The sequence below is a fragment of the Poecilia mexicana genome, unplaced genomic scaffold (genome assembly GCF_051168715.1).
Source record: "Poecilia mexicana isolate PSO_F unplaced genomic scaffold, ASM5116871v1 scaffold_13, whole genome shotgun sequence".
Taxonomy (NCBI): Eukaryota; Metazoa; Chordata; class Actinopteri; order Cyprinodontiformes; family Poeciliidae; genus Poecilia; species Poecilia mexicana.
Window position 1 is genome coordinate 32,939,395 of NW_028263382.1, and position 23,242 is coordinate 32,962,636.

Here is a 23,242-nt window from a genome sequence, read left to right on the forward strand (position 1 = left end):
AGAAAAATCTAACTCAAGACTTGGGAATAGGAGGAATAGGAAGGTTGGTTACTAAAAGCCACACGCAGAACATTAACATATTACTATAAAGTAACTGGATTATTCCAATTAAATCAGAATTAAAGATGAATAACTATTATATTCATAGATTTGTTTGTTACCGTTTAGTGATTCACTGATGTCCAGCGCCGACCCTTCACCATCAGACGTTGGAGTCTTCATTGGTTCCTTAACTTTAAGGCTAAAGAAATTAAGTTTTATTAGAACCAGCTTCCTCTTCTTCATCACTCCATCTGGCTTCTTCATTCAAAATCATAGATAAATTGCTTAAATCCTCACTGAAATTGCTTTCAACGTCCTCCGCTTCCGTGTACTCAGCCTTAGTTGTTTACGTTTTGACTTACCCTCATTACATCACAAGATGGCACCGGCGTTTGACTATATTACTACAGACAAAAACTGCCACACTGCATTTATAGTAGTGTGTGAGCAATATTTATTATTAAAAGTATTTGTGTATACACAATATAAGCAGCATTAGTTCATCTTTTTAAATCATGTCAGGGATATTTGAAGCGCCCAGCATTAAAGTCAACCGAGTCAAGAACATAGATCGCTTAACCAGATGTATATTTGCATACCGTTTCAGTAGTTTATTTGTGTATTTATTTAATTGCAGTAACTCTTAGCTTGTGTAAACATCTTGTAACAGACTGGCAATACCTTCAAATGGTAAGTGGTTGTAGAAAAATTAAAACGAGTTGGAGGGAAACCTTATGCTGAGTTTAAAGCCTCTAAATGGAACTCCAACAATCTGCTCTCTGTCCAAGGTGACTCAAGTGGAAATATCAACAAAAAAAAAGACAAAAAAATAATCTGTTCCCATCTTGTATATTCCTGAGAGAAAAAGGATTAAATCCCAAATTGCAACACTTTCCCAAGGTTATAAAATGTTTTTTCTGTCCACTGGGAAAATGGCTTGTTGTGTGTTTCTTCTGAGCAGGCAGTATCTTTTTCAGGGGAAATGTTTTGTTTCATGCCATCCTGCTCAGTGGGATGGAAATGAAAGCCATGAAATAGTCTTAGCACAAGGGAAAAAGGGGAATGTGGGCCCGCTTTGCCTTACCCCTGCTTGGCTGTCACCCCATCACCTCAGGACCAGGGGATGCATGGGGGGCTTGGGAGGAGGAGGTATTGTGAGACCGCCAGTATGTCTGAAAAGAAGCCCAGTGTGTTTTCTACAGGAACCCCACGTTCGCTACATACACAGACACATCATAGGAAAAGACGGAACATCCCAAAACTCTCTCTGAATATTAAAAAGAGACTTATCACAGATAAATAGGCCGGGAAGATGAGAGACAGTCACTCCATTGAGCAGCAGAATGGTGAAGTTCAGCATCTTCGGTGTGTGTAGGGTCCCCCCTCTCCCCCCCATTAGCATCCCAGTGGATTCAGAAGGATGGTGAAACCGGCAGGGGTTTATGTACTTAGCAGATCTCAATAGCAGTGGAAAGAGCTACTAGTTGGAGGTGTAGCAACATTTGCAGTTTGTTTTGATTATTTTTGAAAAGGTCTGGTTTAAAAGTTCTTAATTTTCTTTGTTTTTTGAAAGAATATCTGAAGTGGAACTAGGAGGATGGAGAACTGTGGAATCTACTCTGTGCTTCTTTGCTTCTTCTGCTAAGAGTTGCTGAACTGGAAAAAAAAGAAAAAAAATTTTTTTGTTTCACAGCTCTGAGTCTGTGCAGTGAACACATACCGCCATGCAGGTCGTGTGTTTTCTGGTAGTGGTGTTTGCGGGGCTCGTCATGCTTGGAGTTCCTAAACACCATAAAGGTTTCCGCAGGCACCCCGGCCTCACCGCCTTACTGAAGTCTCAGTGGTGTAAGCGGCTTCGCAGTCAACTTCACCAAAGCCACCAGACCTTGAGGCGTTCCCATAAATGCAGCCAGGTCTTCCTCAGTAAGTATTAAAGTGCTGCGTTACTGTACCATCTTGGAAACTGAGAAGACACTAGGAGCACTTTGGAGCAGGTTTCCTTTCATCCCCTCATAAGTTCTTGGAAGTTGTTTTGTGCTTAAACTCCTCGGAGGGGGGGCGTGAAAAGCTTGTTTCCGCTTGGTCGGATGTCATTTCTCTCGCAACTGTTGCTGTGTTCAAGGTCACAGTGGGAAGAGCAGGACAGAGACTTCATTGTTTGCACAACTTCGGAATTATACAGTGCGCAACGGAATCTGAGGGACTCTGACGTAGCATGAAAACTTAAACTTTAAGAATAGGGGCACAGTCACGCTCAGAGTTCAAGGCTACGGCACGTCGCTTTTAAAATGTGACCTTGATTGGAATGCAACAGTAAATCAGGGGTATAGTTTGATTTGAGTATTTTCTAAATCTGTCTAACTATAGAAAGAATACTGAATAGACAAACATTTGTATTTCTAGACTTTTGTCTTTCCTAGTCATCAAAAAGTCCTATCATCTATCCATCTGTCTTTTTATTTTCTATTCATTTATTCTTCCTTTGTGAAGAAATGTATGTTATTATTTCTAATGAATGACTGTATTTACCAGTGGTGGGACTTGATTAAAAGTTTAAATCTAATTAATCGGGTTTGCAATTAACTAGTTAAAATTAATTAATTTAATTGAAAACCATATTGTCAAAATCTCAAAAACCTTGATTGCTCCTACATTAGTAAATAGACATTAGAGCCCAGCTGTGACAAAAATATTTCATTTTAATCTTAGTTAAATAATCATATTTAAATTGAAAACTATATAATGACAAAATAAATATTTTCAATTCAAAAACCTTGTTTTTACTCCTACATTATTGAATAAATTAGATAGGAGCAACAGTATTGCTTGTTTCAAATCTGTTTAAGTTAGTATAGTGCTGCTATATAGTAATGTTTCAAAAGTTTTTTAGAAACATGGACAGTGGACGCTAATTTAGGCTTGAACAGCTTTGCTGACAAGCTAACTCATTTTAGCACCACTTGAGCACAACAATAGTATTTTCCAGTGTCCCTTCAAAATGTTTTTGAAGCTAAATTTAACCCCTAATGGGCCAAATTTTGTCGTCCATTGATTTATTTGCAGATATATCTTGTGCGTCAGATTTGCAGATGTACCAGAAACACGCAATAAAGGTTCCAGTTAAAAAATTTTGTATGTAAAAAAAAAAAAAGATTTACTGTGTTAACATGTTTAACACATTAAATCTATGTAATTAAGTAAATGACTGAAAATGACCCACCCTAGTATGTATATGATAATATTGTGTAAATGTGATTGAATGTGAGTCTGGAAGCTCTAAAAAATTGGATATGACCAAGCCAAGACCGAATTCATGTTTGTCTCTGTTTTGGTCTCTTCCTGGATATATTTGCATGTATTTGTTTATTACAGATAATGTGAGTACAGAAATACAAACAGTCTCATGCGTTACATTTGTGCACTTTACTCCACGAAATGCTGCATAACACATTTAAAATGCTTTCATTTAGCAATCAGAGCTGCACTTCCACATACCCTCCAAGGTTGATGGGTCTAAAAGTGGACTTTGCTGATAATTGCTTCAATTTTACCACTCTCAGCTATGGGCTTGAGGAAACGCAACCGTTCATTTGGTGGTATTGAGCTGAGGAGCCACTTTGCAGATCCAGGGCTATAAAAGCTTTCAGGAAAATCAGGTACACGAGGAACCGAGTGAGAATGGAGTGTGTAGGACTGCAATGTAATGCGTGCACGGAGGAATGGGAAATAAAAACATGCTCCGAGTTGAAAAAAGTGCTTCTGTCTGTGCTTTGTGTGAGTCATTATGCTTTCTTTTTTTCTCAGCTTTCTGTAAGTTAAATTTTTTATTAAAGTAGGAGTTGTATTCCTCTTTTCTGCTAATACTTTAGTTTTAATTCAAACACCTTGAAATTTTATTTAATATTTGCATTTGCCACTGTTTATATGACACTGATAAAGATGGATATGCTTTGCACTAAATAAAACGAGCAAAAGCTCTAAAGCCATCCGATGACGAGTAGTGGGGAGAACATTATGCATTATCTTGATGTATTATTAACTCCATCTGAGTTTGCGATTTAAAATTCACATTTAAAGACTCAAAGTTTAAGCCTTAATGAGGTTTATTTTGCAGAAATAAATGTTCTTTTACACTCATGTAGAGGATGCTCTCAGCTTCTGCAGCCTTATTGGAAATTGGAGATTTGCTCTTTGTGAATACATTCGCTGAGTACATAAAAATGTTGAACGTGCTTTGTGCCTCATTACTGGATTTGGAAATCAGTAATGGAAATCTGCTAAACATGACAGAGCAACACAAAGTGGAGCATGAATGTGAAAATGATGCGTAGTTTAAAAAACGTTTTTATGAATAACAACCTGAAAATGTATGCATGGATATTCAGCTCATTTTAATCAGACTCCCTCAAATAAAACTACATTACACTGGACAAACCATGCTGGTGCAGCATTATGCTACAGGCAGAATGTGGGAAGTAAATACAAAAAATTTCAGGAAGAACGCCTGTTAGAAGCTGCAAAACACTTGAAACTGGAGCAGAGAGTCCCTTTCTAACAAGACAACGGCTAAAAACATTCAACCAGCGCTAGAATTTAACAGTTTACTGTTTCCTAGTGTAGGAATGGCCCAATCAAAGTTCAGATCTAAATTAAAATATCTGGCAAAACTTCAAATTGTGACTGAGTTTTAGGTATTTTGCAAAAGGAACGGACAAAAGAAGTGAGTCTGCAAAGCAGCTTGGAGATTTTCACCAGTCAGTTCACGTTTTTACTTGTCTGAAAAAATTCATTTTCCTTCCACTTTGTCATTGTGCCCCCATTGTACGTTGGTATGTCATAAAATCCTAATAAAACACAGAGTTTGCAATTGAAACAAAGAGAAAGCAAAAAAAAAATAAAAAAGAGGTTTAATGGGAATTTTTTTTTCTGAGTGGTTTGTTACCTTCGTATCGGTTTATTTGTCCAGAGACCGAACCCGGTGTGGTCTGCACTCTGCAGGGATTTAGACAAATGTCTGTTCCCAGACTAAAGAACAGAATTAGAAAAAAGGTAATTTTATATGAAGCCCCTAGTTTTTTCTTATCTTTTTTTTTTTTTTTTAATAATACAACAAGCACTGAAACTGTCAGAAGTGGAAGCCTCAGAGTTACTGAGTCACTCAAAGTGTGGTGTTGATTCTGCTGCTCTGGTTGAGCACACGGCTCAGCTGCTCGCTTGCTTGTGCTGAATATTAGTTCCACTGGTTTTGTGTTGAGTTCAATTTGGGTTTGAATAAATAAACACATGAATAAATGAATAAATAAAAACGTTTTGCAGCTAAAAGTGGATTTGTTCCTGAATTAGTTCGGCCAGCAACCACTGGAGGGCGCTATTTGAAAACAAATGCTTCGTGGAGCAGAGAGAGCAGCTTTAAGCTGAGCCCCGTTTGGAAGATTTTCTGTTCAGTTTTAGTCATTCTTGCTTTGCTTTGCCAACAATTCGGTTTAAAACATTAAAACTATTTTCATTGTTACATTATTTCAGGGAAATCTGCTTTAATTCATCTAAGGTGGAACTAATATCAGAGGCACGTTTTTTAATGGGTGTCCCAAAAAAACACTTATAAAAATAATTAACAGATTAAAATAGAAATTATCACACTAAATTATTTTATTAACCAACTGATTAAAACTTGGAACTCAAGCCTTGGGGGCAATAATGAGCTGCATTAGTGAGCTCTTTTAATTGGATTATGCTAAAATACACGAGCACGTTAAAGACGTTTGAAGAAGTTTTAAACCAAAAGTCAAACGTCTGTGACTTTCACTGCTCTGAAAAGAAACAAGATCCTGGAGCCTATCCAGCTGTCATCAGCACCCTGACTACCTAAAGAAGTACGCAAAATACAAAATGAATGTGAGTTGAGATGTTTTAATTCTGTCTGACATCTGAAGTCAGGTTTGAGGTTCTTATGGTGTAGGTTCAGAACCAGCCCAAGGCTTAATCTACCTAAGCTGCTGCTTGGGGCCCCTAAACCTTCAATTTCAGACATAATTTCAACACTTGCTTATTGAGAATGAGAATACTGTTAAATTTTATTTAACCATTTCAACTTAGATAGATTTAAATATTTAAAATTTTAACTTTTAAATGTAAGACTTAATTGGCGAGTTTACTTGTCAAAATGCAAAGAATCATTTTAATAGTTTGATTGCTGTGTTACCATAGCTGCAATCTGATGCTATGAGTTTAATCTTTTTGTTTGTTCACAAATATGTCTCTGCAAACAACAAGTAGTTATCATTGATTGCTTTTTAAGCTCAGCCAATTAAACTTGGTCCCCTCTCCTCGATTAGAGGGGACAGATACCCTTTCAATACAGATACCAAATCTGTATTGAAATGCTCTTACCGCCTTGGAATGGCCCTGTATTGACTTGACTAAAAAAAACACAGGTAATTCATACATAACCCAAAATATAGAAGAAACACTAGCAAAGTAGTTTCTTTAATGGAAGGGATGGGTTGAACATTGACCCTTTTTAAACATTCTGTTCAGAATAGAATAGAGCTGGCCATACAGCAAGCTAGTGTTATGCTAGTGAGGCTATCAGCTAGTCAGCTTGGCACCAGTAGTTTTAGAACAGCACCCAGGCACTTCCATACTATGACTTTGCGACATAATGCCATTTTATAGCACAGTCAAGTAACTATGTCACCTTCAGTTATGAATGCTGTATATACCAAACATGACTTAAAAGAAACTTAAGTTCAACATTCGATGCCATGAATTTGGACCTCTGTCTCTTTAAGAAGCTTCTTCTCTTTCTGCTTTCAGCACTTCATCAATTGTTCTTAGGAGGGTTAGCATGAGGAGTAGTTTGTATGATGACTTTCTGCTTCACCAGGTGTTTGCTAATTGTTGCTGTGGCTAGTCTGGTGGAGCTGAGTGGAGAAGGAGTAGTGGAGGAGTACTATGTTGGGGGAAACTCAGCTGGAGAATGAAGCTACAAGAAGGAGCTATGTGGAAATAGATAGATAGATAATACTTTATCTAGGCAGTGCTTTGTGAAATCAGCCATTGAGGCACCCCTGAATGACTGCCAAAGATTCCTCAAACACATGAAACAACCAAAGAAACACCCCAGGTATGTCTTTGATGAGGTAATGACATCATAACATGATATAAAGCTAAGAAAATGTCAATTTTATGTAATACTTCCCCTCCCCCTTTAAACGATGACAGAAACATCTTCCTAGTTTTAAAACGAGAACTTTGTAATATCTTGTTACATTTGGATACTTCCCAAGCGCTCCATTCATAATGGGAAATAATTTCTAAAAATAGCCCTCCAGCACTCAAAGCTAGCCTAGCATATAGCTCTGCTAGGCTACCTTTGGCCTAGCTAGTAACCCCCACCGGAGCCTGTTGTGAATGCTCAGGCTAGTTAGCATGACCATTGGACAGACGGTAAATCGTTTCTTCGCCTTTAGTGTATTGAACAATTTATACAAGGGGGGTGGAGGAGCTAATTTTTTTCGCAGACTATGTCACATATTATATTGTCACAACATAAGAATTTTTTTTTAAAATAAACATAAAAGTTACGTCCAGCTTTAAACCACAAACCAGAATATAGTTTAAATACAGTGGTAACTTATGAGTTCTACAAAGTGTACTCTTTTTTTCATATTTATTTACTTATTGTATATATTTGGCACTCCCTACTTTAAGGGGAATCCAGTAGGCTGACGCGCTGTGCTCCAGCGCTGCGTTCAGAGGGATCCAGGCGGGAAGAGGTTAATTTTCCTCTCAGACTCGGGTCTACTCTGGGGGTAGAAAGGCGCATTACCAACTGACGAGAGCACTCCGCTTTCTCTGAATGAAACGCTGTGAGTGGGAATCCGGATCCCCTCCTCTCTCAGCAAAAGGTTCACTCCAGGATCCGTCCGTCCGGCAGCGGAGCAGCAGAGGAGGTGAAACGGGGGAAAAGTGATGGAAAAGTTGCGCTGATCCCGGGTCCGATCCGGTGGATGAGAAAGAGAGAAAGACCGAGAGGGAGGGAAGACGGGAAAGTTTCCGAGCCCAAAGTGACAGATCCAAAACTGGACTCAAATAATGTGACTGTGGACTACAGATTGCTCTACTTCGGTTTGGATTTATAAACTTCCACTGCGGATTTACAAGCTTGTTTTCTTCAGTTTCTGTACAGAGGAAGAAGTGAATGACTTGAGTGAGATCGCCTGGCTGATCAGCGACGGGATGAATTCAAAGAAAGGATAAGAAACTAGTTATTATTTGATTTTATTTATTTTTTTCACTCGGGCTGAACTTCGTGAACAGAACATGCGCTGAAAGTGCTTCTGTGTTTTCTAGGTTTTGTACGTTTTTATAAAAGAAAAACTAAAGCAACCCCCGTTTTGCCTTTGGATTCAGAGACCTACTTGTCATGAAGGAGTGGATGCCTAACCTGGTTTATTGAATCATTTGGATTACATCGAAGCATTTCTTACAGGAGACGCGCTGAATGATGTCTCCAACTTCAATCGGATTTGTATTTTTCTTAGCTTTTCTCCATGTGAGCTCAGGTAAGTTAGCCATTTCTTTTCTGGTCATCTGTTTGACTTTGCAAAGATGGAACAAAGAATTGCTTTGCTTTATTTATCTCCCTCAAAAATGGGGAGGGGGGGTGTAATAATTTGTTAGGATTAGAGATGCACCAATGAAGAGATTGGAATCGGCTGATTTTTTCCATGACCAGCATCGACTTCTTTGTTATATTTTTCTCCATTTAAAACAAGCAGAAAATGTAATAATCTGCTAGAATTAGAGACCCACCAACTGAGCAATCAGAATTGGACAATTTTTTGCATGATTAGCTTTGATAAGTTGCAAATCTATTGAAATGATAAAGATTTTGTGACAGACTTTAAAATTTGGTTTTAATCTCAGAATCCTTCCAAATCTTTAAAGAACTGGGTGCAAATTTTCCTTTTCCATGTGGTATGGCCACTATGGGGAAAAAACCAGAATTGGTCAAAATTAGATTTTTTTTTATTTTTAAGGGAAAAACATCACTACCATTCAGGAAAAGTTTGATCGGTGCATTCCTAACATAAAATATTTTCTCCTTGCTGAGAAAGTTTGTCCCAGAACAAAAGTTATTCAAGACATGTACAAAACTGGGACTTTTCTCATAGAAATATTGCATTTTCTTTCACTTTTAGCAAGTTTCTGTTGTAATTTCTCTGGGAAAAACCCAGCAGATTTGTCTTTTGGCTGTAAGAGGGTCAACATGGTGGGCAAAAAGGATTGTCCAGCTTAAAGCTGAGCACACAGAAAGTCACACATAAAGTGCTGAGGCCATGTGGGATCAGTGAAGAGAGCAGCTATCATCGGTCATAAAGACAGCCTAAGCCCCGTTGGGAACCGTGTTTCCCTGTATGTCTTGATTCTTCCACTGGTTGACAATTATTGCTGAGTGCGTCTTTTTTTTCTTTATTCTTTTAACTAAAAAAAGCTGCAGCAGATTTTAGTTTCTGTTCCAATTTTAGATAAAATAATTTTCCTTTGATTCAGGTTTGTCGTTGAACTTCCTGATGTGAGCTACTGGCTCTCTTTTTCTCCCTGTGCTGCTTGTACTGTTTTCACACATTTCTCTGTCTCACCCGTCCCATGGCTATCTGTTTAGAGTCTCCAGTCAGAGCTAGCTTGGGGTTTTCCAGGTCAGTTGCTGTAGACTTGAGAAATGAACCATTCCAGTACACAACGTGGAACGCAAGACGGTTTCTGAACAAATATGTGGTGCAAAAGTAGCTAAATTAATGAAATATGTTTGCTCTTGATCAATAAACCCAAAAAAAACATCTTATTTCTCAATATCACTGTCTTTGCCAGCCCATTAGCCCCTGGGGTCCTGGTGCTCTGCATTTCTGCTGTAATACTTTGGCCAACCTGTAATTACCCGAGTAACAGTCAGTTTAATTATTTTCAGGTTGAAACCCGAAAGGCTGTTCTATCACATTACACCAAAGTTTGTTGTTTATTGAATGCATCATTCACTCTTAAATACCCACTTACCGCTATTCAGCATCTTAAAAATGGAGAACAAGATGTTATATCCACATTTTTAAGACGCACCAATCTGGCTTTGATTTTGTTTTTTGTTTTTTAAAGTCTGCCCTGCCATTCGTGGTTTTGAACAATTCCCCCTTTATTTATTTATTTTTTTTCTACCAATAATAAATTGTGAAAGCTCTAATTCCAGTCTCTGGGCGATTGATGGGTGCACCTCCACACTTTGGTCAATCGGTTTCGTTTGCTTTTTGTTCGAAGGCAGAGAAGTCATGTTGAGGAAATCTGTAAATCTGTGTAAAATCTAAACAGGAAATGGGGTCAAAGGTTATGGATTGAGGTCTATCTGCTCCACCTTCAGTTCCTCAACCCATCCTGTTGTGTGAGAAAAGTATTTCATACGTCTGGGTTTCCAGTTGCAGCTAAATGTTGGGATATCTGAGAATTGTCTTTTTCTGGGGGACTAGGGGAGATCTCAGTGCCTCACCTTAGAGATCAACTGGACAGCAGATCTCACCAGCTGATGAAATGTAGCATCTTAAAGCAATAGCTGACATGTCTCCATAAAACATACAACTTCCTTTTCTACAATCTTCTTAAACTTTACATGCTTCCTCTGGTTTTCCCTTTAAACACCCCACCCATGCTAAACAGAGACAGCTGAGTCGACTTCTTGCTGGAACAACTTCTACACTAAAGAATGTTTGTTATGAGAAAATCTAAAATTGTTATATTTTTGGCTAGTAAATCCCTTATAGGAGTTCACCAAGCAGAAAATCGGTCTATCCTTACCAGCTGATTCCCCTCCTTTGAAAACTGGCCTGTAAGCAGAAGGCCAGTTTACGGAACAGGATTAGGGCCACTGGAAAAAAAATAAAACAGTTCTGACTTTAATCTCAGAATTCTGAGAAAAAAGTCATAATTCTGATTTTATTCTCAAAAGTAATTATTCTGACTTTAATTTCAGAATTCTTAGAAAAATGTCAGAATTCTGAGATTAAAGTCAGAATTCTGACTTTTTTTCTCAGAATTCTGTTTCCAGGTTGCAGAAATGCTGGCCTGGTCGTTGCCTTTCTAAGCGGTTTCACATGATTCTCATCTCTCTTCAGTTCTCTGTCTGGGATTTCTCCCACTGAAGTGGATTCCTCTGGTAGACTTTCATCCAGGCCAATCAGCGAACAGCAGGTGAAGTGGTTCATGAGGTCGATTTTCTGCTCTTGTTTAGAAATGCAGTCTGGTTGTAATTTTAATAGTGGCAGCTGAGGAAGTGAGCGAAACCCTTCAGTCTGTGTCAACCGTGCATCTGAATATTGCCATATTGACATTAACAGCCAACTAACTTCAACAAAAGTTTTGAATTTCCAGTCAGTTTGTAGTTGTTTTCAAACATTATTTCCTGGCTACAGTAATGCACACTTTCCATTTTAATTTGTGGGAAAGAGTAAAATAAGATGGCCTTTGCCCTGTCACACCTGTAATGACTTGCTCTTGGCTTTGCTCTGTCTGACTGTTGTAAATTGATACCTTCATCTGTCAGCTCTCACCCTGTTATCTTGGACCTGTCCTCCTTCTGCACTTTAAATGCCTGTTATCTCTGCGCTAAGTGCTCATCAGACCTCACACTCCCCACACTGATACCGCTCAGGCAGGAGGTGACTACAGTCAGCACAATAACCTGGATCATTCTGAAGAGATAATTATCAAGATGATGTATAAATATTAACCGGGATGGTAAAACCTTAAGGCAAATATCGGAAGTACCCGTGACAGTTTACTGTAAAGCTTCGATGATTGAATGCAGCACAACAGAGCATCCAAGGATGAGTTTGTGCTTAAGATAATGACAATACACTGCAAAAACACAATTTTACAAGTACTTTTGGTAAGTTTCTAGTGGAAATATTTTAGTACACTGGAAACAAGACAGAACTAACTTAAAGGTAACTTTTTAGCAAGATGTAGGAGCTTTGTTTGAGTCAATAATTACTTAATATTGATTAAAAAACAGTTCTATTTCCACTGGCAGATTATTTCACTTCTAACATTGGAAAAAGTCATAATGTGCCATTAGAACTAGCACTTTTTCATCAATACTATTAATCCTTGTTACTCTTTATTTTGAACAAATCAATGAAAACAAAACTAAAAACTTACATACATTTAAATATACACACACACCAAAAAATAATGTCTTGCAACATAAAAATTGGTCATTTCAGCTACAGTACTTGTCTGAAATGGAGTGAAAAGTTCACTTGTTTGTCTTGTTTGTCTTAGCTCTCACCCCTTCATCCTATTCTTCGATAAACACCTATATGAAATGACATCAATATCTTATATAGAAAACATATATGCTGTATTTAATTGAATCATCTAAGAATATACACTATTGCACTGTTTCTGTATGTCCATCTTCCATATAACTTTTAGCGATTTTTTTTTTTCTTTTGTACATTTTATTGGATATATTCAGTAATGTATACACTGCTTCAGTTCTTTAGCAACACTGTTCCACAAAGTCTCTCCATAGGTTAATATATGTTAAAGAATTATTAACTCAATAAAAAACAAGCTTGTTGAAAAGTTCTTTAAGTTATTTCTTTTGTAATATTTCTAGTGTGTTAGGGTATTTGCACTAAAAACTTGACCAGAATTGCTCTGTAAGATTTAGTGCTTTTTTGCAGTGTGTGGGGCAGAGGGAGTGGCACACCAATAATCAGCCTTGGCAAAGACATGTCATGACAAATTGACTCATAAGTGCTGATAAATTGCAGTTCTCTCCAGCCTCTTACATCATGGTGACATGACAGGACACAGCTGGTTCTGCACGGCCAATTAATGACCAGAGCCCACAGGTGAGATGCGTCTCCATCTCCACCTCCGCCTCCACCTCTGTCTCCACCTCCACTTCCACCTCTCCCAGACTCCTGAACTCAACCCTGCTATGGCTCCTAATTATAGTGATGTTTTTATTTTTTTTTCTTTGGGGTTTATCCCTCGGATCTGAAGCCGTCACAACACATTCCGTCTTCCGGAACAGAAACATAATGAGGACAACTCTCGATTGTGCCGTGCCAACTTCTTCCTTCTCCCACCTGTGTGATGTGACGGCTGTATCTTCATAACTTCCACTAATGCACATTAATCAGATCCTAATCCGAATGAAACAGGGTTTTACACCCCGAGATCCGGGATTAGGCAGACTTTGACTTAGTGAAAGCGTATGGAGGAATGCAGGAGGGGTAATCAGCGTCCCTGTTTTTTTTCTTCCCTTCCTTCATGGGAACTGCAGTTAAGTTCTTAACGACTGACAAGATAAACATTTCAAGGCAGTTTGTTTGAGGGCAGAGAAATTAGCCGGCGATGCTTAATGATCTGCTTTCCTCTGACTGCTCTTCCTCTAATGACCCAAAAGTGCCGCCTAATTGGATTAATTTGCAAATCTAACTGACGTCAATAGTTTGTAATTCACTCCGGCTGCAGGCTCGGCTCTTAGGCTTGCCAGGAGAAGAGAAGGAATACGATTATTCCATAAAACTGAGGATTCTCTGGCATTTCAGCACCAATATTCTGTTTACAGTGTGAATAAAGGGATGCTTAAGTCTGATATTATGATTTGGTATTGTTTGTAACTTATTTATAAACATTCATTGTATTTTATTGGGATTTTATATTATACAGTATAATTTTTGAGAGGAAGAAAATTACATCTAGTGTTGACATTTTTATCCTGCTCGGTAGATTACAGCCACCTTGAGTTAATAATCTGTAAAACACAAATTTTCTGCAATTACAGCTAATTCAAATGGGAAAGAGACAGGTTTTTAAAAAGCAATTTACAACTCTGGCCAGATATTTTCAATTAGATTTAGGACTGGACTTTGTCTAGCCCACTCTCGCACTAGAATATCCATTTAAATATAGTGCTTGGATTTGTTCTTTTTTTTTGTATTTAATTGCATCCTTCTTTCCTTCATCTCTGCTCAACTTTCTGGTCCTTGTTAAAGAAAAGCGTTCCCACAGCATGATGCTGCCACTAACGCCACTGGGTTTCAATTTTTCACGTCTTACCTTCAGATTAAACAAACAATACAAATCTGGAAACTGTTGAGTGTGTTGCTATTTTTGCCCTTTTGAGTCAGCTGGAATTAGGTCTGTAATATGACTGGGCCATTCTAAGACATAAATATGCTTTGAATAAATTGATTCCATTGTAGCTTTGACTACATGTTTCAGGATATTGTGTTGCTGTAACCTTTGAAGCTGCCTGAAGTCTCTTGCAGCCTTGAACTGTATTTTTTCCTGAGTAGACTTGTTTGTAGTGTCACTCCTTGTCCAGCTTTGATTAATTCAAAAGAAAAATGAACAGCTCGATGCTGCCATAACTATTTTTTTATCCTGGAGCCTGCTGTGTTCAGGGTGATGTGCAGTTTTTTTTTTTAATTCTGACACACAACATTTAGCTTATAGATGAAAAAGCTCATTGAGGGACTCATCTTCTCATATCTTTCTCCTCCAGGTCTGTTTCTCTGATCGATTCTCTCCTTGTCAGCCAGTCAGTTTAGATGAAAAGCCATGTCTAAATACAAATGCAGAACTTTATTTCAGAGATGCACCGATTTGAAAATATGTGTCACTGCTGATACCTGATACTAATATTGATGTCATGGCCGATAACGATACATACTGATATTATATCTATTTTACTTCCCTTTCAACGCCTTGAAAAAAACAACCACACCTCCGACTTCTCTGCTTAAACTCCCCATAATCGTTTGCTGTATTAGTATCACTGTCACATGACCAAACAAGAACCACATAACTAACCTCTTTCCTGATCCCTTAAGAAACAAATGGCAACAAGATGGACGTAAATATCTGTTATCAGCTGATTCCGATGTTGGCGCCGATATATAGTGTATCCCTGTTATTTGTGGACTGCATAAAGGATAATATGATAAATTAAAATACAATTTACACTGCCTGGCCAAGACAGAGTCTCTGCCTGAGCTTCCTACTAAATAGACATTTTTACCGATATTTTAAAAATGGACTAATATCGGCCGACACTGCTACGCATGTAGTGCCGATACATGCGTGCGTCCCTAATTTATATGTAACATTTTAGGCATCAAGTAAAATCGAAATGTTGCTGTTAACTTGACAAATGGTGAAACAAAATCCAAAAGAAATTAAATATTTCTGCAAGACACTATAACATCAGATAGATACATATTGAAACATAGTTTTATGAAAGATTTTCACCCTGAGCTGCTGACCAGGAGGCAGATCCAGAAGGTTGCTGCCCTGGTGGGGCAGTGTGGTTAATGCATCTCTTCCTGACAGCTGACGTGGAGGACAAACACTCTCCCCGTCTCCTGTTGGTGTTGAAGTGATGAATGGTTGTCCCCTTGCAGGACGAAAAGTGCTGCCTGGTTTCTGTCCCACAGCGAAAGCTGGCACGCTCTGGATTCCTGCAGCCAAGTTTACAGCTTTAAGAAAAAAAAAAGCTTGGAGGTATTTCTTTTATTAAAGCCATTTGATCCGAGAGTTGTGCACACTTCCTTGTAAATTTTAGTCTTCAAATTGACAACAGCAGCTGGGTTTCCATTACAAATATGGCCAAAGCTTTAATATTCCGCTGACATCAAATAAACACAATTTTGCTATTGCTGTGTTTCCATTGATGAAGAAAAGAAATTAAATTCACATGTGAATAAGATTGTTCACATGATGATGCTGCACTGTCATTCTCCTACCACTTGCTGTCATCGTCGTCTTGGTGGTTTGTGCCAGCGTCAACATCCAGCTGTTGATCATGTGACTCGTGTGATGCGGAAAAAAAAAGTTTTCCATCGCAGTTTTGCAAAATAAACCAATTTTGATGCTTTTTTAAAAAAACAACAAAAAAAACATCTCAACATTTTGTCAAAAAACAAGAGTTTTTTTGTCGAGCTTATTTTCAAAATGTCAAATTGCGCAATCAATTATTCGGCAAATGGAAATGCAGCTAGTGATATAGATATGAGCAAGAAGAAAGGACAGACATAGGGATTTATCTGTGGACAAAAATGGCTTATAGGAATCCTCTTATCCATTTCCCCCCCCCTCTCTGTCTCTTTTTTTTCTTTTTTTTTTTTTTGTCTTTTGGCCCAATTTTTTAAGACTTGCCTTTTTTGTGACTGGTCAGTGTGAAGTCTTTCTTAAAGCCAGTGGGGATGGGGATGGGGTAGCTGCATTGTGTTACCTTAACGGGGCTCTGGAAGGGGAAAGGGATGGAGGAGGGGACAAAAATGAGTGTGTGTGTGAGGGGAGGAGTGCGGCTCCATAAAGGCTACCCCGGGGTGTGTGAGGGAGGATGGAGGGAGGGAGAACGGAGAAGAGGACAGAGGAGTCAAACATACCGTGATACACCAGCTCTGGGAATACGTTTTGATCTGGCTTCTGAGCTCACATTGCATATTCTCGGCGGTCCCTCGTGGCGCTGAATGTGCTGATTAGGGTGATATGGGTGGAAGAGGGGAAAAAGAAGTGTGAGGCAGGAGTGCTGGTGTTGGTTTTTCTTTTTCTTTATAAAGGTGAACATCTGGGGAGATGTGAGGTTGTTTCTTTTTTCTTTTTTTAAGGAAATGCTGAGTAAATAAAAGGTGCTGGAGAGTCATTCAGCCAATTCTCCATGTATCTGAATTCTGCATACTCAAAAGCTCCCAGAGGGCCTTTCTGTTGGGCTGTGTGGTGGCTGGAGTCCTGCTACCAGTGGGTGTGCATTTCAAAAAGGCTCAGACCTCCCTCTCTGTCATTTTCTCCACCGGGGGAGATGGAGGGATGACATTCAGGACACTCTTCCCCTGTTGCCGTCCTTTCATTGCCCCTGCCTGAGTTCAGGCCTCCTCCCTGCCTCTCTAACTGGTCTGGTATTAAAGGCCTAAACACTGTTTTGAAATGCTAGACTACTTTTTTTTCTAGTAAAATATGGAGTGTATGACAAACAGTGGAATATTTTATGGAAATGAAACAATTAACTTAATCATTATTAATTGAGTTTTGAAATAATCGTCAACTAATTTAATCGATTAATCGTTAACTTGAATAAAGAAACTTAAGGCAATTAGCAGAAAGAACAAAAATATATACATTCTCTATTTAAGATGAAACAACATCTACCCAGAATTTCTCAAGTGATGGTTTTCATTTTACGTGGTTCAAATTCTGTAAAAGTAAAAAAAAAGCCTCCTATAAAGCATGCTTTGGTATCTAATTATTAGTTGGTTAATTTAAAAAAAAGTCAATGAATAAGCTCTGCACTGTAAGGAGAAATCAAACAGAAAGGGCCGAGCTTTTTTTTTTTTTGCATTAGCTGCAGATGGATCCTTTGCTGGAGGTAATCAAGTGTTCACTAAAATAACTCTGTTCCATCTTAGGCAAAAAAATGATTATTTTCTTTAAAAGATATTGAATTACTTATTAGCATTTTATGTGTTTTTGGCAGTATATTAGTAGTATAACGATTAATCTGACAGTTCATTGATTAATCATATAAATAAATTGGCACATTCTGCAGATTTTTAAGAACTTAAGCCAATAGGCTTAAGCCAATAGGCTTAAGTTCTTAAAAATCTGCAGAATGTGCCAATTTATTTATATGATTAATCAATTAACTGTCAGATTAATCGTTATACTACTAATATAACGATTAGCTCTCTGAGCTGACTCCAGGTAAAATTTCATGACGTGAAAAAACTTTCTCATTCAATCAAACATTAGTTCCCATTTGTATTGATGCTGCAGGGTTTTGTTTTTTTTAGCATATCTACCAGTTTTGTAATTCCTTTTGCAAATTCTTCTTTGTAAAATAGTTTCAACTCAGTCAGATTGGGAAAAAAAGGTTTTGTGAACATCCATTTAAAAGTTTTTCCATAATAATCCTCAATTGGACTTAAATCTGGACTCTTTTTGAGTTTTTTTTATTATTATTATTTTGCACAACCTTTTTTGTGTGGAAGGCCCAACTAATGTAGCAGCAACACATTTTACACGAGGGTCAAATGAGAGATTAGTGACAAAATTCTACAGACAAACATTTGCCTAAAGTTCACCAGCACTTTGGAGTTTTCATCTGCACTTTAAATTCAATTAAGATCTCCTTATTTTGGAGATGCAGTTAAGATTGAGATTATTCAGGTTTTAGGTGTTTTGTTAGCAAATCCACTACATTTTAAAGTATTCACTGTTTGATGTCTTTGATTTACTTCTTTTCCAAACCAAATGAATGATAGTGGGAAGGAAATTCCACCCAGAGGGACTTTGCATTTGAACACAGAGCAGTGACTGAAGTGACAAGTATGCAGATGTGACTGTTTCACATTAAATGTGGAGCAGACAGCACAGAGTGGAAAAACAACAACCCGTTAATAGGAACTCTCAGTTCCTATGATTTACACCATCCTGCATGCAAAGACAATAAGAAGATTCATGCATCTTATTCTGCATGCACAATAAGAAGTCCCAGTAATCATTGACAGACGGTAAGATAGCTGTTTTTCATTTTACATGAAAAGAAAAATGTGACTTATTTCTATAATAAAACACTAATTAGAGCTTCATCTTTATAATGAGACAATAAACTGTGTGAAAGAGGATGTGTTCTGTTAAAGGGGAGTATTATGCAAATTTGACTTAATATTTTCTTATATTATGCCCTCATCAAAAACGTACCTGGAGTGTTACTTTGATTCTTTCATGCATGTTTGAGAAATCCTTGATTCTCCCATGGCCACCGTTTAGGTGTGCCTTAGCACTTGTTTGTACTAAGCTCCGCCCATTTAACCAAAGCTCCTCCTTGAAACTGCAGTCTCCAGTCGAGTTTTCACTTGATTCCTCCAAACAACAATTTGCAAACACCTGGTGGAACTGTGTTCCTGGTTAGCTCATAAGAACAGTTGTAAACGGCATCAGTAGACAGCGTGGAAAAATATTGCTGTGATAACGTACTCAAGGATTGGAGCTTCTTAAAGAGACGGAGGCCAATTTCAAGGTGTCATTTTTTGCCATGATGTGAAGTGAGAGATCTTTTAAGTTATGGTTGCTAAATGCAAAATTTTTTGTAACAACTGAAGGAAACATAGTTAGTTGATTGTGCAATTTTATTGCACAATGTGCCTGAAAAATACATAATGCTAAATGTATAAAATTTTGACTCATTTGTATGACCTGTTAGAGCACAGGTGTCAGACTCCAGTCCTCAAGGGCCGGTGTCCTGCAACTTTTAGATGTGTCTCTGCTGCACCACACCTGAATAGAATAATTAGGTCATTTGCAAGGCTCTGGAGAACTGATCTACACAAGGAGGAGGTAATTAAGCCATTTCATTCCAGTGTTTTGTACCTGTGGCACATCTAAAAACTGCAGGACAGCGGCCCTTGAGGACTGGAGTTCGACACCCCTGGATTAGAGGTTGACCTGAATGATTTTTAATACATGTTTGAGTTCTCATGTAAAACATTCTATTTTAGCTTTAGCTGGATGTTGGTAGTTATTCCTGCTTAAGAAAATCACTCCCACATCACTCTGCAGATACGACTATGTTTCCCAGTGGGGAACCATTCTTTTTTTTTTTTTTCTCCCTCCATGAACTCATGCATTTCCCCATCCCCTCCTCTCCCTGTTCCCTCCCTATCTCACCATTGTTTTAAAATCCTGGATACACTTTTGAGATGCTAAACCCCTTTTCTTCTCATAACTAACAGGGCTAAATGACATTAAAAAGCTGTGAGGAATAAATTAAATTAGCAGTTAAGAGACTGCTAATTAGTTGATTCATGTTTCTGGATTCCCCCATTTTGAGCCGTGCCGTTGTTGTTTAAATCCCACGAAGTGACTAAGCTCTGTGCTCAAATCAAATACTAGTCCCTGCATGTTTGTGTTTTCACGTATGCTGCAGAGTTTGCGCATTATGTTTTTTTAAATTCTCATTTAAAAGTCGTTCTCATCCAGAGCTGCATCAGCAACTCAATCAGTTCTGGGGGTTGGTGTGTGTGTGCGTGTGGGTGCGCACGTGTGTGTGTGTTGGGGGCGGGGGCGGGTTAATTCTGTTGCACAAAAGACAGTGATAAAAGTAGGAGGGGTGTCCTTCTATTTCAGGGGAAGCGCTGAAAAACATAATTAATGAGAAGGTGACCTTGAATTTCACCAAGATACGAGTGCTTTCGGAGCTGGTCCCGCCATTCAACTGTAACCATGGCAAAGGGAGGAGTCGCATAACCTGACTGATTTTTTATTTTATTTTTTTCTGTTTTTCTAGTGTGCAAAGATGTGGCTGCTTTGAGCTCAGAGATTAACGTTAATCGCGCCTTATTATCGGGTTTACATTGCGCTCTCCAAATTCCCGACATGCTTAATCTGCCGTCTCGACTGAAGTGAATGTTTAAATGCACAATATTAGTCATGTTTTTTATTGCAGATAAGTTTTTCATCATTAAAAAAATGTAAGCTTTTTTCTTTTTTGACCACAATTAATAATTTCCCAAACGTTTAAACTCATTTGCTTTTATAGGGCTGGTAATTATCCGTAATGTCAACTCTTCAGCTTCCCCTAACAGCCTCTCCTCCTCTGCTTTTATTGAGTAACCATTGTAGCTGCTGCCTGAAATACTAATTCCCCCAAGCTCTCAAGACAAGATTACTTTTGCATTTTGCAGCATCCGTCAGCAAGTCCTAATCATAAGCTTCATGCTTTAAACCATTAGCAATTCACTTTGGTTTAACACCTCGCCTTGTTTTTTTGCACTCTCACTCCTCTCAAGTAATGTCACCTTTGGTAGTTCAGAACACACACTTTACACGATGTCTGAAAGCATTCCCTAATCATTTTTGCCCTACTTCCTGTCTTCTTCCTGATGCACTCAGTCTTGACAGTCTGTGTTTATGTTGTCTTGAGCTCTGCCTTGTCCTATATTGAATACAATTATCTTTGATGGGTGTAGATGTGTGTTTGACTTTCTGCAGTACACTCAAATAGTACTGAGCTGCAACACTTTGTCTCAATGCAACCTTAAATGTTACTACTACTACATTTTAAAAAGTTTGAATATTGCGAAAAAGCAAAAATGTTTCTTGTCATTTTCATAGAAATTCATTACACATTACATTTTTTGAAATTTTAATAATTATGGCTTTCAGGTGAAGACCCAAAATACTGTCTCATAAAATTTGAATTTCACATTAAAAAGTTATGTTTGTGTAGCCAGCTGACCCAGAGTGAGTGACCGTTCAAAGGCTCAGGAAACCTTTGCGGGTGTTTTAAGTTCATTAGCTGATTAGAATGCAACATCACAACTGTCTATTCAGTTAATTTTTTCAGTTTTCTAATTTTGTGAGACACACAATTTTGACATTTTAAAGCCATAGTAATCAAAAATCACTAGATGAAAAAGGCTAGGAATGTTTCACTCCTTGCTTGATTATTTTTTATGATATAAAGGGTTTCCTTCAGAAAACTTGCTAGGCCTGGTGGTAGGTGGCACTAGGGCACACCAGTAGTGGCCCACTGTGTTTATATGTTAAATGGTTAAAGTTACAACAGTTCTGAGGTGCAGGAGCAGGCTTCATAACTCAAAAACTCAGATCCAGTTCACTGCATCAACTCTGAACCTAGTTTAGTCCGTCTTTACCGTCACTGTTACACCACAACTCTACTCATTTGGTACAGTTGTTGGTGTATACTGAACAGGAGGGAAGCTGTGTGTGAATACAAACATCCTCCATCCACGTGAATAAATGTTGAATGTTAGACTTTGAAGTATTTAAAAGTGAGACTGACATGGAAAATCTGTATAAATTACACCCAGTTGGACACTATTTACTGACTCTGTAGTAATGCTAAAACAATTATTTAAGGGTTATGAGGTAAATCAGTATTACTCAGTTTTATTTGCAAAAGACTCTGAGAACCATTTCTCATTTTTCCTTTAAATTCACATCATTGTGAATTTCACAGTGATGTGAAATTCACAAAGCAGAGCATCGTTGCTCTGCTTTGTGTGTATCAAGTTTGAGGTTGTCACAAAATGTGCTTTTGCAAAGTTTTAAAAATACCAATTCCAAAGCTGATGAGACTTTATGGGAGTAAGATTGAGATATGATGGAAGAAAACCTTCTGCTCTTCTTTTTCACTCTAATATGTGACTGGAACGTGACAAAATGAAAAAGTTTAAGGATATGAACATATTTACATTGAAATGCGTTTTTTTTTTGTTTGTTTGTTTTTTTCTGCTGAGCGTTTCTGCTCTGTGGTGTTTGCTGCCTTTTTCTAAGAGATGCCGGTTGAATCTGAATGATTTACTGCAACCCATGAGTTCAGCGTGAAAATGATGAATCCTTTGACCACTTCACAGTTTATTACTTTTTGTGGGGGAGAAGTTAAGTACAACCAGTGGAATCCAGTGTCACTGGAAAGAAAAGTCGAGGTTATTTCCACTTACAAAACATTTCGGGAAAAGCTGTTGGAAATCGGAAAATTTGCTCTCTCGCATGCATCACCTCGATTATCCCAGTCTCCACTTCCGTCTCCTACTTAAACTCCCCCCCCAAAAAAGAAGAAAATAAAAACCAGACACCTGGAGGTGTTTCTGCTGTGGGGTGCAGACAACAACCTGATGAAAAAGTAATGAATTCAGATTCCTTCACCCCTATTGCAAGGAGTTTGGTTTGCATCATGAGAGAGCAGTGTTTTATTTTCTTTTATTTTTTTGGAACCATTGCGTACCTGGACAGCTGGTACGTGTTTGATGGCAGGGTTTTGGTAAATGGCTGCTGGAAAGCAGACAGACCAGTGAGCAGTTGTCTGCAGAAAGGAAATTTCTTCCTAATGCCAGACTGGGCACAGGTTTTCCTCCCTGCGGATGTCTAGAAAAAGGCTTCTTGGCAGACTTTTCCCCTCCATTAATTTTTGACCAAATATTTGCTGTGCATCTCATGGCAAGCCTTGCGTCCCTTTTTTTTATTTTTTTTTTATTTTTCCAAGTCAGGTTTTTGGATACTTTTGGGGCAATTTCTGTTCCATTTGGCTGGACTCGGGCAATGCCCTTCTCATTGGAGTCGTTTCGCCATATGGCTCCATTGAGTCTTAATCCCAGATTCACTTTAATAA

At 38.2% G+C, this 23,242-nt stretch overlaps 1 protein-coding gene across 1 annotated transcript in view; it reads left to right on the plus strand.

The window, feature by feature from the left end:
- The first annotated feature begins 7,805 nt into the window (after positions 1-7,805).
- robo1 (roundabout, axon guidance receptor, homolog 1 (Drosophila)) overlaps positions 7,806-23,242 on the plus strand; it is a 218,371-nt gene continuing 202,934 nt past the window's right edge. The window contains exon 1 of the mRNA XM_088012089.1: positions 7,806-8,609. Coding sequence (XP_087868215.1) covers positions 8,549-8,609 — 61 coding nt within the window. The 5' untranslated portion in view covers positions 7,806-8,548. The remainder of the gene's footprint in view (positions 8,610-23,242) is intronic.